General features: G+C 40.5%; 1 protein-coding gene across 2 annotated transcripts in view; it reads left to right on the top strand.

Moving 5' to 3' along the window:
• Positions 1-16,359, top strand: part of LOC124289321 (stress-activated protein kinase JNK-like) — an 82,875-nt gene that overhangs the window by 61,024 nt on the left and 5,492 nt on the right. Inside the window, exons 5-10 of one of the 2 annotated variants that reach the window (XM_046725931.1) lie at positions 11,836-11,974; positions 12,910-13,075; positions 13,489-13,560; positions 14,111-14,421; positions 15,364-15,427; positions 16,180-16,269. In XM_046725931.1, coding sequence (XP_046581887.1) covers positions 11,836-11,974; positions 12,910-13,075; positions 13,489-13,560; positions 14,111-14,421; positions 15,364-15,427; positions 16,180-16,269 — 842 coding nt within the window. The remainder of the gene's footprint in view (positions 1-11,835; positions 11,975-12,909; positions 13,076-13,488; positions 13,561-14,110; positions 14,422-15,363; positions 15,428-16,179; positions 16,270-16,359) is intronic. The other variant, XM_046725933.1, reaches the window with a different exon arrangement.

Raw genomic sequence — 16,359 nt, 5'->3', positions numbered from 1 at the left:
TTGGCTCGTCACGCTGAAGACCCGGGTTCGAATCCCCACATGGGTACAATGTGTGAAGCCCATCATTGGTGTCCCCCGCCGTGATGTTGCTGGAATATTGCTAAAAGCGGGGTAAAACCAAACTCAGTCAGTCAGTCAGGTATAACTATTAGACCACCTCTCTGGCATGCATCTGACGCAGGTGTTCCTGCTGGGATTATACTGATAATGCATTACGATCACTAAAGCTAATCCATGTACAAGTTTGGTAGCGTCACAACATTGATTTTCCCTCCTGCTACAGAATAGCTTCTTTACCAACCATCACCAATGATATTGATTATGAATGAATAAAATGTCCACGTATGAGAGTAGTCTTGGCATTGCTCCCAGACTTGGATTCAACAAGCTAGCTGTTTATTTCTCTTTATTGCATTGATTTGGGGAAGAAAGGGTGACTTTCTTAACCCCCTTCAGACAAGCTACCTTCATGGGAGTCATGTTCTGAGTCAAGATTGATTTGGAAATAATTGCACCAAAGAGTTTCATTATACCACACATTGAATAATTGATTTTCTTTGATAGTACGAGTCTGAGATCATGTGGCATATAAGGCCTGCTTGATGGGAGTATGGAACACTTACCGCCGTCATTATGCCAGTAAACAGGCTTCATAGGTTAATTATGTGGACAGCCTGGTTCAATGGTGTTACTTCCTGAATGTAGGGGTCAGTTGGGTTGTTCTTGTACTACTTATTGTCAGTAATTATGAAAACAGATATGGAATATGGGTTGACAGTTTAATTATTTTTTAATTATTTCCTGAACTCTGTAAATTGGTTCAATGTTGTTTTTCTGTTTGTACATTGGTTTTTGGCTGAGATGGAAGAAAGTTCAGATTATTAACATTAATATAATGAAGGAATTGTACCTTTAATATTTTATATCATTTTGGACACTCCTTGAAATATATTTTGTTTAGTTGTTATTTGTTTGTGTTTCTTGTTTCATGCTGTGGTTTGGAATTCAGGTGTTAACTTGTATATTGTCCTGGCTGGACCAGACAAACCCATCATTGATATTGTGACCAACAATCCACAAGGTTAGGGTGCAATGGTATAGTTCAGTGGTACGGTCCAGATTTGGGATGGCAGTCTGTAAATTGTGATGTCTAGGCTAGACAAATCACTCATTGACATAGTGTGCAGTGATTCATGATGTTAGCGTTTGATGGCATCAACCAAGTCAATTTTTTTCAATTAATTTATATCTTTGCTATTTTTCAAATTTCTAAATATTTCATTTAATTGATAGATATCCTGTTTTAATTTATTCTGGGAAAGTTCGATTGATTTTTATGCTAAGGTCATTAATAAGAACTGAGTTAATTTCATAGTAACTTATTGCCACTTAAATATAAGGATTTCTATGTAGATATCGATATATTATACCGGTATGTGTTTTTTTGAAGATTCATATAATGAGGGCTGACTGTCAGCAAAGCTGTGAGCCCACTCAGAGCACTGATATCCAAGGTTTTGATTGAGAGCAAGGTGGTGTTTTTTGCTGTGTCAGCATTATCACAGCAGTCTCATGACGGCGTGCATCACCCTTCACAAAGCCTAGCCTTGTGTGCAGTGGAACTCAGTACTTCAGACATCTTGTGTTGCAGCAGTGTTACAGCTGTGTCAGACTTGGTGACCAATGGGAAGAACTTGACGTTTAGTCTGGTGCCTTTGGAATACTAACTAAATTAAGTAATGTTTTGTTTAAATGGTTCTTACTCATGTAGTATATGTGGGTGTTCTAAGAATCTCACGCCGAAGACCCGGGTTCAAATCCCCACATGGGCACAATGTGTGAAGCCCATTTCTGGTGTCCCCCGCCGTGATGTTGCTGGAATATTGCTAAAAGCGGCGTAAAACCAAACCTAGTCAGTCAGTCTAAGAATCTCTATCGATCATTCAGGCTTTTGATACAATACAGGGGCACAAGTTGTCCAGTGCTTCTAGTCTCTGTTCAGAGTTGTGTCCCTTGGGCGTACCTGAAACCTACGCATCGGTTCAGATCCAGCCCTGCCCTGATTATGGTTCCTTTTGTGTTCCCTAAATGTGATAAATGTTTTAGATCATCACTTCAGGCTTTTCCTCCAATACCAAGCCGACCAGCCATGATACTGTTCAAAGCAGCTATGAACTCCTGAGGTCTTGCAGCGGTGGGGCAGCCTAGTGGTTAACGCGTTCGCTTGTCACGCCAAAGACCCGGGTTCGATTCCCCACATGCGTACAATGTGTGAAGGCCGTTTCTGGTGCCCCTCACCATGATATTGCTGGAATATTGCTAAAAGCGGTGTAAAACTAAATTCACTCACTCACTCCCGAGGTCTTGTAGGACTTATGTTTTCTTTCATGCTGTCATTCTGGCTAGTACATTTGTCAATGTTTTGGCTTGCACTGGGTACTACGGCCATTCAAGGCATTTGGATATGTCAGTATTTTGTCCCAGAAGTACAGGGTAGCCCAGCGGTTACAGCTTTGTCATATTGCTAAATATGTGGGTTTAGTCTTTGAAAAAGATACATGTGAAGGCCATTCTTAGTACCCTTTGCTGTAATATTGCTGAAAGTGGCATTAAACACTCAATCATGGTGTGACCAGTGAGTCCTCTCTGACAGGTTCTCCAGATCATCCTGATCTTTGTAAGGGAATCAATTATTTGAAAGTCATGGATATTCACTATGCGCCAGTCAGTGGGTCTGCTTGAAAGAAGTACTGGCTGGATACATTGCCTCCACCAGCCCTCATCTGCAGTGCTGAGGATGTAGGTCACCATGCTAAGTCTTCCTGGATGTACCGCAGATCAATATCGTGTGGGCGTGTCGTAATCATTGGTCTTTGATTACAACCAGCACACAAGAGTTCAGCAACTGTGGTGTGGCTGCAGGAATCGTGGTACCTCCTCGTCGGTACTATGGCTTGTCTGGACCAAAGTGCTTACATTTCATGATGAAATTGTCATTCCTCAGCCACTACTTCATTTGAAGCTCTTATCTTGGTAGAAATATCATCTTTTCAGACGTTTCCTAATTCATCTGTAAATATCAATAAATCTTCTATGTAGTATGATCCATAAATGTTTCACTCCATGTCTGGGCCAATGTTCGTAATGTTCACCTTATTTCATTATAGAAAATGTTATTGTCATGTTTGGCCAAGCTTGAACAGTTCATAGGGTATCCGGGCAGTGGGGTAGCCTAGTGGTTAAAGCGTTGGCTAGTCACGCCGAAGACCCGGGTTCGAATCCCCACATGGGTACAATGTGTGAAGCCCATTTCTGGTGTCCCCCGCCGTGATGTTGCTGGAATATTGCTAAATTGGCGTGGAATATTGCTAAAAGCCGTGTAAAACTAAATTCACTCACCTCACTCCCCGGGTCTTTGTAGGACTTGCTTTCATTCTTTCAGTACATTGTCATTCTGGCTAGTACATTTGTCAATGTTTTGGCTTGCACTGGGTACTCATGTAGAAGGCCATTCAAGGCATTTGATAGGGTCAGTATTTTTGTCCCAGAAGTACAGGGTAGCCCAGGAATGTTACAGCTTTGTCATATTGCTAAATATGTGGGTTTAGTCTTTGAAAAGAGACATACGTGAAGCCATTCTTAGTACCCTTTGCTGTAATATTGCTGAAAGTGGCATTAAACACTCAATCATGGTGTGACCAGTGAGTCCTCTCTGACAGGTTCTCCAGATCATCCTGATCTTTGTAAGGGAATCATTATTTGAAAGTCATGGATATTCACTATGCGCGCTAGTCAGTGGGTCTGCTTGAAAGAAGTACTGGCTGGATACATTGCCTCCACCAGCCCCTCATCTGCAGTGCTGAGGATGTGGTCACCATGCTAAGTCTTCCTGGATGTACCGCGAGATCAATATCGTAGGGCGGTCGTAATCATTGGTCTTGATTACAACCAGCACACAAGAGTACAGCATCTGTGGTGTGGCTGCAGGAATCGTGGTACCTCCTCGCCGGGTACTATGGCTTTGTCTGGACCAAAGTGCTTACATTTCATGATGAAATTGTCATTCCTCAGCCACTACTTCATTTGAAGCTCTTATCTTGGTAGAAATATCATCTTTTCAGACGTTTCCTAATTCATCTGTAAATATCAATAAATCTTCTGTGTAGTATGATCCATAAATGTTTCACTCCATGTCTGGGCCAATGTTCGTAATGTTCACCTTATTTCATTATAGAAAATGTTATTGTCATGTTTATCCAAGCTTGAACAGTTCATAGGGTATCCTGGGTATCTTGCAGGACTTGCTTTCATTCTGGCTAGTACATTGTCAATGTTTTGGCTTGCAGTGGGTGCTATGACCATTCAAGGCAGTTCTCAAAGGATACATCATGTGAAGGCCATTCTTTGTGCCCTTTGGGGGCAGTGGGGTAGCCTAGTGGTTAAAGCGTTGGCTCGTCACGCCAAAGACCTGGGTTCGATTCCCCACATGGGTACAACGTGTGAAGCCCATATCTGGTGTCCCTTGTCGTGATATTGCTGGAATATTGCTAAAAGCGGTGTAAAACCATACTCACTCACTCACTCTTGGTGCCCTTTGTGTAATATTGCTGAAAGTGGCATGAAACACTCCCCCGCTCCCACCCTCCCAACCATTTGCTCACCAACCCACTCATTCACTCACTCACTCACTTACTCGCCAACTCACTCACCAAGGCACCACCAACTCACTCATGAACATACCCACTAAATCACTCCCTCTGTTTTGCACTGAGGATTGAGATGGGGTTGTATGGCCGCTCTTACTGTACAGGGCACAGAGAGTGTCTGTCCTTGACTACTCCCACACACAATCAGCACACACCGACGCAATTACCAGCACCGTGGAGAGCCGTGGTTCTCACTGACAGTGTATCCTCCGTCTTAGTGTCAAATGTCACAACTACAATTGAGAGCTGTTACTGGTGACTTATAGCTTGGCAGCAGTGACATGAGCCCATCTCTCTTTTCACAACCATTTGCAAATAAGGCAAATTGCTTTATTTTTCCTTATCCTGACTCATGCTCTTTTTGCTTGTCTTCTTCTTCTTGCGAACATAGTGGAACACTTGTATCTCCCTAATTGAAGCTCCCTTCAATTTAAAATCACTAATTAGTATTCACCACGAGTTACCTCCTTTCCACAAGCGCGGGAACCCAGGGCCACCTCTACCCATGTGCCTCACTCTCCTCCTTCTTCTGCCCAGTGAGCTGATCGTGAGAGCTCTGTGTCTCCTAACACACTATATCCTTTGAATTATATTTAGTTAGTTACCCTCGATAGACATCTATAGAGGTTTAGCTAGTATCCTTCAACGATTATATATTGATATTTAGTCGCTTTTTCTACAGTTTAGTCAATGGACCGTGTTTGTTTCAGTGGATTACGCTGATGAAAATTCTGTACTATTGCAGATTACGCTTTTTATGCTGCTGCTGATCCGCCTTTAATATGATGTACGGCCATGTTTATTATATTCACATTGCAGCAGTTAAGGTACTAATTTATCCAATTCTACCTTTTATTAATATTTACTTTGCGCTTTGGCACGCCACAGCAGATAGGTCGCGGTATGCAGAGTCTAGTATGACTGATACACCGAACCCTCGCCAGTCTACTGCTGTTGGCCTCACTCCTCCCCGTGTGGTGTTCGCTAGAGTGGTGGGAGAGGTGTAGGACGAGTCCGCCATCTCCAAAGAAGCATCCTGCTTCCCCAGACATCCCATCGCCGCAGCAGAAGACTAGAGGGTTTTTCTACTACATCTCAACAACCGGTGACCGCTCCCATCGAAGTTTTGGGCCTGTATGATGATCAGCCGGTCATCATACCGATGTACATCAAAGATTGACCGATGTCGCACAGATCAGCATGCAGCCTGATGTACCAACGCAGATATGCTGATGATCGCCCTGGAGGGTCCCATCATTACCAACACTCAACGCAGACGCCGCGACACCCAGGGCAGCGCCGACCCTGAGGGAAAATCAACGGTCTACTAGGACTTTTCAACCGAGATTGTTCCAGCCGATGACCTGGACTCTCTACGATGATCAGTTGATCATCATCCCCACGCACGCCACAAGAAACGCACCGGTGACAGCTACAACGCATATCAGCAGAGATCACCATGCAGCCTGATGCCTTCTACACTGATGTCGGACGATTTTCCGTGGACCCTCCATTAACACCGCAGATAAAGCACCGACGCACCTCGCCGCAGACCATCCCAGAAGACATGATGCGACTAAATTATGAACATCATGGAGGACCAATATCTGCGTAGCAGGGTCCGAAGTTTTCGCTAAGGCTCCAACGACAGCACTCCCAGAGGCACCCCCGCCAACGAAAGCAGCCAGGACGGTGTCACCTTCGCCAAGGAAGTCTCGACCACCTTGACGGCGACCTAGATGTACAGCCTCGCCGGTTAGCGGAAAGGACCTAGATGTACAGCCTTCGCTAAGGCGAAAGAACCTAGATGTACAGCCTTCGCTAAGGACTTCACAAGGCAGGATAGATCATCACCTTTATGCGCGTTTCATCCCTAGATGTGGACTCGACCATCAGACATCACGGAAGCCTTCGCTAAGGTCATATCGTCGCCTCTCCGACCGACGCAGAGGAAGCTTCGCGAAGGCATGCGCGAAGGACACCTGAATCCAGATCATCATCATCTAGAAGGACATCGAGGGACTATACAAGAGCCCCAAACTATCAACGCCTCACAAGTTCTCCGAAGATCAACCCATAGACAAGTTGATCATCTATATCAAGTATAAGAACTACAATCGATATTGGTTCTGTTGAATCCATGACGAGACGATGTTCGCTGGCCTAAATAGATCTAGAACGATCAATTAGACACTTATCACCAGACTTCTCGTAACACCTAACTTCTGAATATGATAAGATGATCCATATGCCCTATTTTAGGTAAGCGCCACGATCCCACATCCTGTTAAACACAGAGGCTGTTCACGGCAAAGCCATATATATATATATTTATATATATATATATATACTAATCGGCTTTGATTTCGACACCTTCGCTGATGGTCGCTGAAGGCTAAGCGGCTCCAAGTCTACTTCACCCAGAAGATCTAGAAGGGATACTTCGAGAACTTCGAAGTTCCTCCGGCGCTCACCGGTGAAGTCTCCTCCAAGGTTTCCATATCAGCCACTCGCCATATATAGCTACTGGTCAGTCCGCTCAAGACGCCGCAGATAAGTTGATTATCAACTGTATGCCAGATGCCGCCTATAAGCTCACGCTAAGATAATTGCTCAGGCTATTTACAACACAGAACGCCGCTGTATTATTAGTCAACTACATTTCATAGATCTTCACAGAAATCAACTATTCCGTGATAAATTGCTAATATAACAATCCCCGACGATTTTATACGATTATCTACATGTGACCATTACGCATATCTGCAGACAATTCAATATCAAATTGAACAGCAGCTCTTGTTACAGCTGGTAGTATAACTCTTAATCGCCAAAGTTTCTGAGAAGAAATATGTACAACAAGTTCAACGTTAATTCTACAATTATGACGCATACATTCATGTATACACTTCTTACAAGCTCACAACTTGCAAGTTGTTTATACCCTTTTATATATAAGGAAGTCGGAATTATATTCAAAACTGAAATTACTTTCTAATGACACAACCAGGAAAATAACTCACCCAGCATAAAATTACAGAGCGAGATATTTCAGGCCGGAGGTTTCAAGCAGGTTACCATTAACCTCGAAACACGTGGGTCACCGGATAACTTCGGAAGCTACGGTGAAGACCGACGCTTATGCTAATATCAACGATTTCCACAAGAATTTATTCAAGGTGGGTTTTTTTCTCGCCACACCGTGACATCACAGCTGGTATTATACAGAATCAAAATGCCTTTTGTTCTGATTGGACTGAGGGACAACGACCTACACACAGAGGTCGCATCTCTATTCACAGTTCAAGACTTACGCCACAAGTGACAACTATATATCAGTGAACGAGCAAGCCTCATACAGTCCAGTTAACCTGAACATTCATGATTAGACTGCCTTTCTTCAGTTAGAGACCTCCCTGTCAAGTTAAGACTTAGGATCGGCAGTCAGGCGATTTTACATAAAGTTCAACGAGGACAGACACACCTGGTTGTGCACCTACATCGCCAAGGACTCGCAGTTTAATTACCTAGACGAAAGATACAAGTGGGATCTAAATCCACAGCTTTCAGACTACAGCTGAATTTCATCGCCCGACTCAACACAACTAGATGGTAGTAAACCTACTAAACTTCTGCTTGGAGAATAAAACGGAAATTTCACTTCAACCTGGGGATATGAATATAGTGTTTCAACACTCACAAGTGAGGTTTATAAACACGCTTCGATGACATACTTGGACCCCATGATACGCATGATTCTATCAAGATGGCCAGCAAGAGCACTGTAAATTTATCTCCACCAAACCAAACAGGAGGAAAAAAAATGCAACAGATTATTTCCTCTATCATCAACTTCTACGAGAGTGAAGTCTCATGTACTATATCTCCATTTGGATCAGAACTGTCATACTACGTGCATATGCGGATGGACCTATTCCGGACCCTCCATGAGCTTAATACTCATGATATTATAGCTTAACTTCTACATTTATTCTACACAAATGTGATTGAAATAATGGAGGGTTTATTCTCTGGAACCGATATGGTGGTTGCAAACCATTATCTGAGAGATATCACCACCGAGGACGCCCTCAGGTATACACCAATTCTGATCCCATGGTCCTCAGACAACAGCTGACAAGTTCTCGGAGAAGATAAGTCAATCTAACAGATTTTACTTATCTTATAACAATACTAAATAGCTTCATGCATATATAATTTACTTAAGTTCCTTTTATCATCACAGTACTATGATTATTACATCATACAATATATAAGTTAACAACTCTACAGAGTTTGTTATTATATATATTTTTACCTTAAGTTATTCATATCTTAAGAGTAATACTCATGGTTACATGATAAATGCATTAGCTAACAAACTCTACAGAGTTTTTGGCTATTTTATACATAGTTTAAGTTAATTAAGCTAACAAACTCTCACTGAGTTTTACTATTATATAGGTAACTTAAGCTAATTATACCTTAAGCATAGTACTATACTCATATTATTAAAATATATTGGCTAACAAACTCTAAGGAGTTTTGCTATTATATATAGGTAGCTTAAGCTTATTCATATCTTAAGCTTAGTACTATGTTTATATCATATAAGTAGATTAGCTAACAAACTCTAAAGAGTTTTTGCTATTTGGCTTAAGTATCATCATATTTCTAAGCAATATGGTTATATTATAACATGTATTAGCTAACAAACTCTACAGAGTTTTAGCTATTATATATGTAACTTAAGCTTATTCATATCTTAAGCTAGTACTATGTTTATATCATATAGGTATATTAGCTATCAAAACTCTAAAAAGAGGGTTTTGCTATTATATATTTCGCTTAAGTTTCATCATATTTTAAGCTTTATGGTTACATTATAACATGTATTAGCTAACAAACTCTACGGAGTTCTTGTTATTATATATGTAGCTTAAGTTTTCCTTCATAAGCTCAATACTAGGTTTATATCATAGCTAACAAACTCTAAAGGGTTGTTTTCTATTATACAATTAGCTTAAGTTTTCATCATATCTTAAGCAGTATGTTTACATTATAGCAGATAGCCAACAAAACCCTAATGGAGTTTTGTTATTATATATATATATAGCTTAAGTTTCATCATAACTTAAGCTCAGTACTATGTTTTAACATAAAAAGTATATTAGTTAATAAACTCTAAGGAGTTTATTTTGCTATATACATTTAGCTTAAGTCTAATCTTTATCTTAAGCTTAGTAGTACTATGGTTACACTATAAACATATTAGCTAATAAACTCTACAGAGTTTTGGCTATTATATATGTAGCTTAAGTTAATAATATCTTAAGCACAATACTATACTCATATTGTAAAATATATTAGCTAACAAACTCTACTGAGTTTTGCTATTATATATGTAGCTTAAGTTCATTATATCTTAAGCACACTACTATACTCATATTGTAAAAAATATATGTTAGCTAACAAAACCCTACAGAGTTTTGTTATATATATGTAGCTTAAGTTAATTATATCTTAAGCTCAGTACTATTCTAATATTATAAATATATATAGCTAACAAACTCTACAGAGTTTGGCTATTATATATGTAGCTTAAGTTAATTATAGCTTAAGCACAGTACTATACTCATATTATAAAAATATATTAGCTAACAAACTCTACAGAGTTTGGCTAATATATATATGTAGCTTAAGTTAATTATAGCTTAAGCACAGTACTATACTCATATTATAAAAATATATTAGCTAACAAACTCTACAGAGTTTTTGTTATTATATATGTAGCTAAAGCTTATTCATATCTTAAGCTCAGCATTATATCTATATCATATAAGTATATTAACCAACAAACTCTAAAGAGTTTGCTATTATATAATTAGCTTTAAGTTTAATCATATCTTAAGCTTAGTACTATGTTATATCTTAAAGTATTTTAGCTAACAAACTCTAAGGAGTTTATACTAGCATATTAACAAGCTTTAAGTCTATTAGTCTTAAGCATTGTATTAATGTTATATATACTTTATCATAATAAGTACATGGTAATAACCTTTATATGGCAGCTGATAAGTTAGCAGCAGGAATTCATCAGTTCAGTGCCTTTATGAAGTTCCCATAGGGTTATTACAATCATCACAGTTCAAATCACTAATTATTAAAAATCCAAAGTATTAGATATTCCCACCTCCCGTCGTGTAGGATGCTACAAGCAAGAGAGCATGAGTCAGGATAAGGAAAAATATGTAATTTTGGAGTAAAATTGATATTTTATACTTATCCTGACTCATGAGGTCAGGCCCTCCCATCCTCCCCAAATAACACTTTGGATTTCCTGTAAATTCAAATGTTGGGCTCAGTATATGAGGAGAGAGTGAGGCACATGGGTAGAGGTGGCCTCGCTCCCCGCTGGCCAGGGAAAGGAGGTAACTCGTGGTGAATACTAATTAGTGATTTTAAATTGAAGGGAGCTTCAATTAGGGAGATACAAGTGTTCCACTATGTTCGCAAGAAGAAGAAGACAAGCAAAAAGAGCATGAGTCAGGATAAGTATAAAATATCAATTTTACTCCAAAAATTACATGTTTGCTATGCTTAAAACGGTTTTTTGTTAGATCAAAATGTACAGTGAGTGAGTGAGTTTAGTTTAGTTTTACGCCGCACTCAGCAATATTCCAGCTATATGGCGGCGGTCTGTAAATAATCAAGACTGGATCAGACAATCCAGTGATCAAAAGCATGAGTATCGATCTACGCAATTGGGAACCGATGACATGTCAACTAAGTCAGCGAGCCTGACCACCTGATCACATTAGTTGCTTCTTACGACAAGCATGGGTTACTGAAGATCAATTCTAACTTGGATCTTCACGGGTTTCAAAATAACATAAATGATTCTTTTGAAGTCGATGAGGTTGAGTATTTTGGGTGTGGGGTGAGAGTGTCATGGGAGTGTCATAGTCCCAGGAAATAAAAGACAATCAGGATAATATTGTCATAGGCACAGCAAATCAAAGACAGCTAGGATGAGCTAGGACTCCAGGGGCAAATTAATTCCTAGACTCATGGTTGGCCTGCCTTCAATGAATCCTATAAGGGTGTCATGTGTTGCTTTATGTTGCAGGTATCTAGTAATGGAACTGATGGATGCCAATCTATGCCAGGTGATACAGATGGACCTGGACCATGAACGCATGTCTTACCTTCTATATCAAATGTTGTGTGGCATCAAACATCTCCATCTTGCCGGGATTATACACAGGGTGAGTTCATGGCCAGATCAGTCTGTGATGCTGGGAAAGCCAGTAGACAGTGTGTTCACTTACCTATGGCCCAGCCAGGTTTGATACCCAACAGGTCCAGGGACTCCTTTCACAAAGCACTAAGGTGATCGTAAGTCACTATGGTAATCTTAGTGCAATGTTGGAGAATGGGAGTTAAGGTTAACCTTAGTAAAGGTTGCTTCGTGAAAGGAACCCCAGGTCGTTGAGTACTAGCTAAGCCCAGGTTTGCTTCCCATCACTTCCTGCTGTATGCAGTGAGGTTGTACTCATCTGGAGAACAGCCCAGCAGGCTGTGTGGTCACTCTAATGCAACTGGGCCAAGTTTGATTCCCAACAGCTTCAAGCTATAAAAAATGGATAGCCATAAACACGAGAGCTCATGTTTGATTCCCAAAACTTTGAGATTATAACCATTAAGAAATGTAGAACAGCCCAACAGGCATTGTGTTCACTCTAATGCAACTGGACCAAGTTTGATTCCAACAGCTTCAGGTTATAGTAGAATTCCCAAAACTTTGAGGTTTTAACCATTAAGAAATGTAGAACAGCCCAACAGGTATTGTGTTCACCCTAATGCAACTGGGCCAAGTTTGATTCCAACAGCTTCATGTTATAGTAGAATTCCCAAAACTTTGAGGTTTTAACAATTAAGAAATGTAGAACAGTCAATGGACATGTTGTCAGTCATCTTCCCCAGAACTAGTTTTGATTCCCAATTGGTTAAGAATTGTAACTAAGTGGTAGTCAGATAGCCCAATAGGAAGTGTGTTCATTTCTCTACTTTAGGCTCAGGTTTGAGTCTGTACAAATTGCAGTGATTTTAAATCTGCTGAGTCATTGTCTGTGCCGTTTAAAAAATGTAACACAGATAATGGACACTTGATACAAAATAATTCATCTGTTGTTTTTTTCAGGACCTAAAGCCCAGCAATATAGTGGTGAAATCAGATTGTACGTTAAAGATATTGGACTTTGGTCTTGCAAGGACAGCTGGCACTGGGTTCATGATGACGCCATATGTAGTGACACGGTACTACCGCGCGCCAGAGGTCATCCTAGGAATGGGATACAAGGCAAACGGTGAGATACAACAACCCTTACAATCAGCCGTAGTTTGTAGCAAAATGGTTGCAATTAGCAGAAAGATCTTTTGGGAGTGAATAAAATGTGAAAGACTAGCTGTCAGCAACTTAACATGTCTGATATTTTCATACAAAGTTTGTTATAACTTTAATGTATGACATTTTCATCGGTTTTAAAATTATTCCTTTGCAAGCTTTCAGCTGCTGAAGTAAATTGTGTTTCAATGAAATATCATGTTGCAAATGTTTTTATGAGACAGTAAAATACATGTTACATAAATCTGTAGTTTATAAGGTAGTATATTATAATTTAACAGTTCATCATGACATTAACTATCTGTCTTGGTTTCCTTACGTATGTTCCACTTCCTTCCAGTCTGTGTTCACATCTTCATGTTGTCTGTGTTTCAGTGGACATCTGGTCAGTGGGCTGCATCATGGCCGAGTTAATACGAGGGACTGTCATGTTTCCTGGCAGTGACCGTATCCTTCACGTCGTCATTGATGCTGTATTGTACTGGCTGGTTATTACCTAAGATGTGTGACCCATGAAGATCTGGGTTACAATCTGTCTTCAGCAACCCATGCTTGTTGTAAGAGGCGACTTGGTTGACAGGTTATCGTATTCCAGTTGGGTAGATGGATGTAGAACACTTCCTGAGTTAAAACAGGCCCCAATTACTGAGTATTAAGATGTATGTATCCTTAGGAGTTGTTAAAAGGTGTCTTTTTTACCATGCAGTGATTGCGTAACTGATGGTATGTGATGATATGTTAAACTTCTAGCACCTCACAGGCAGCTTTTACTGTATATTCCTCAGGGAGCTGAAAATGAAAATCATATGAATACTGATCCATTGGTAATAATCTTGTAGCTTATAGCATACTTAGTGTGTGAACGTTAATTAACATTAATAAGAGCTGACTAATGACTTGAATGGGATCTGGTTGTACTCACCAGCTCATGACATCACTCTGTTTTGTGATCTTACACTTAACAGTTTTGAAATATTTCATCCTTAACTCTATCAAGACATCGATCAGTGGAACAAAATCATTGAACAGCTAGGTACTCCAAGTCAAGACTTTATGAACAGATTACAATCAACGGTGAGGAACTATGTGGAAAATCGACCTCGGCATGCTGGGTCATCCTTCGAGAGACTGTTCCCCGATGTACTGTTCCCGCCGGACAGTACTGAGCACCCTGGTCTCCGTGCAAGCATGGCACGAGACCTCCTGTCCAAAATGCTGGTGATTGACCCTGAGAGAAGGATATCAGTGGATGATGCCCTCATGCATCCGTACATTAACGTGTGGTACGATGATGGAGAAGTCAATGCTGTAAGTATTTAGCGAGAAGTGGAAGATTGGGTACAGTGAGGCCAGGTCCATTCCCCATTATCCAGTGTATTATATCTTCACCCTGTTCATTTAAATAATCTGGACCCATTTACTAGCTTCGTTGAATTTTATAAATGTGCAGCTGAACACAGCTGTCTATTCAGATTACACTCATGAAGGAGAGAAGGAAGGGCAATGTGGTAGCCTAGTGGATAAAGTGTTTGTTCATCACGCCGAAGGCCCAGGTTTTGATGTCCCCTAGCCCATCGTGATATTGCTGGAATATTGCTAAAAGCAGCATAAAACCATAGTCAGTCAGTCAGCATGAGGGAGAGAGAGGGGATCATGTGGTGTCGTTATTTGGTGTGAAGATTTGCTTCCCTTGGGCATGCTTCCCTTGTTAAACCCAACAACATTCATTCACTCATGAACAGGAGAAATCCTGTACTACTTTAAGGATTCAAGTAATTGAGATAAGGATGTCAAAGAAATCTTTGGTGGTGAATTGGTCCAGGATATTTCTCATGATAGAGTGAAGATCTTGTACACTAGGTGATCAAGGAAAGGCCAGTCCATGATTCACTCTTTAGGCAGCTGAAACAAATTAACGTGATGACAAAAATATATTCATATGACAAGAAACCCTGGAAGTTCATTAGTTTGCAAGCATATTTGTTTTGGTTTCGTTATTGAATATGATATACAGGTATTACTTTCATATAAGAACTTTTTTCAAAATAAACTTCCTATATTTTGTTCAAGTGTGGGAAGTAATGGGTAAAATGTGAAGTTATATTCAAAAGATTGATTTTTGAGATAATCAGTTGAAATGATGCATTTCTGTGTTCGCTATCTTTCTAGTTTACATTTGTCAAGGTATGTGTATATGTGAAGGTGTGTATTTAGTCAGCTTAGTAATGACGAGAACGGTTCTTGTTCCAGCCTGCCCCTGATCCTTATGACCACTCGGTAGATGAAAAGGAACATTCGGTTGAAGAGTGGAAAGGTAATACTCAGCTTAGAATGTCAGCAATTGATCGTAGGACGCACTGCCCTCACATACGCAGTGCATGTTAGGAAGGGGTCAGATGGAACGTATGTGATGTTTGGGTTTACACTTTCTTAGAAATGTGCTTTCATTTAAGGGACCGCCTCCGTGGTCTAGTGGTTAGAGCGTCCGCCTTGAGAGCGGAAGGTCGCGGGTTCGATCCCCTACCGCGTCATACCAAAAGACGTTAAAATATGGTACTTGTTGGTCCCTTCCTGGTGCTCGGCATTAATGGGTACAAGGACTGGTCAGCTCGGAGTCAGTATAATGTGTCTGAGTGGGGTATTCATGCTTCACTGCGGCATGGTATCTCAGTGGGCTAGCACTATAAAACCAGCTTAAATCTGGGCTAGTACAAGCAGCCGCACATACACATACACACGCATGCACGTCGTCATATGGGCGAAATATTCTCAAGTACGACGTTAAACCCAATTTCACCTCACCTCACCTCATTTAAGGGGACAGTGGGATAGCCAAATGGTTATAGCTCGTCACGCCGAAGCCCGGGGGTTCGATTCCCTCCATGGGTACAGTGTGTGAAGCCTATTTCTGGTGTTCCCCGTCGTGATATTGCTGGAATATTGCTAAAAAAGGCGTAAAACCATACTCACACTCACTCACTCACTTGCTGCTGATAGAAGCATGTGACCGTTCGTATGCAGTCTCTACTTTTGACTTGTGAGTTTACAAATTAACTAATTCACCAGTTCGTTTATTTTCAGGTCTGATATACAATGAAGTAATGGAATACGAGAATAGAGAACGACAGAGAGCTATGCAAAACCATACAAGTAAAAGTGAGTAGCAATGTTCTTGTCTGGTTGACAAGATGAAAACTGGTTGATTTGTGTTGACTATTGATGCCTGTGTTATTGTATACCTTGTGT

The sequence above is a fragment of the Haliotis rubra genome, unplaced genomic scaffold, assembly GCF_003918875.1.
Source record: "Haliotis rubra isolate DU_JTF1 unplaced genomic scaffold, ASM391887v1 Scf44, whole genome shotgun sequence".
In the NCBI taxonomy this organism is placed as follows: Eukaryota; Metazoa; Mollusca; class Gastropoda; order Lepetellida; family Haliotidae; genus Haliotis; species Haliotis rubra.
This window is presented reverse-complemented; position numbering and strand designations above follow the sequence as displayed.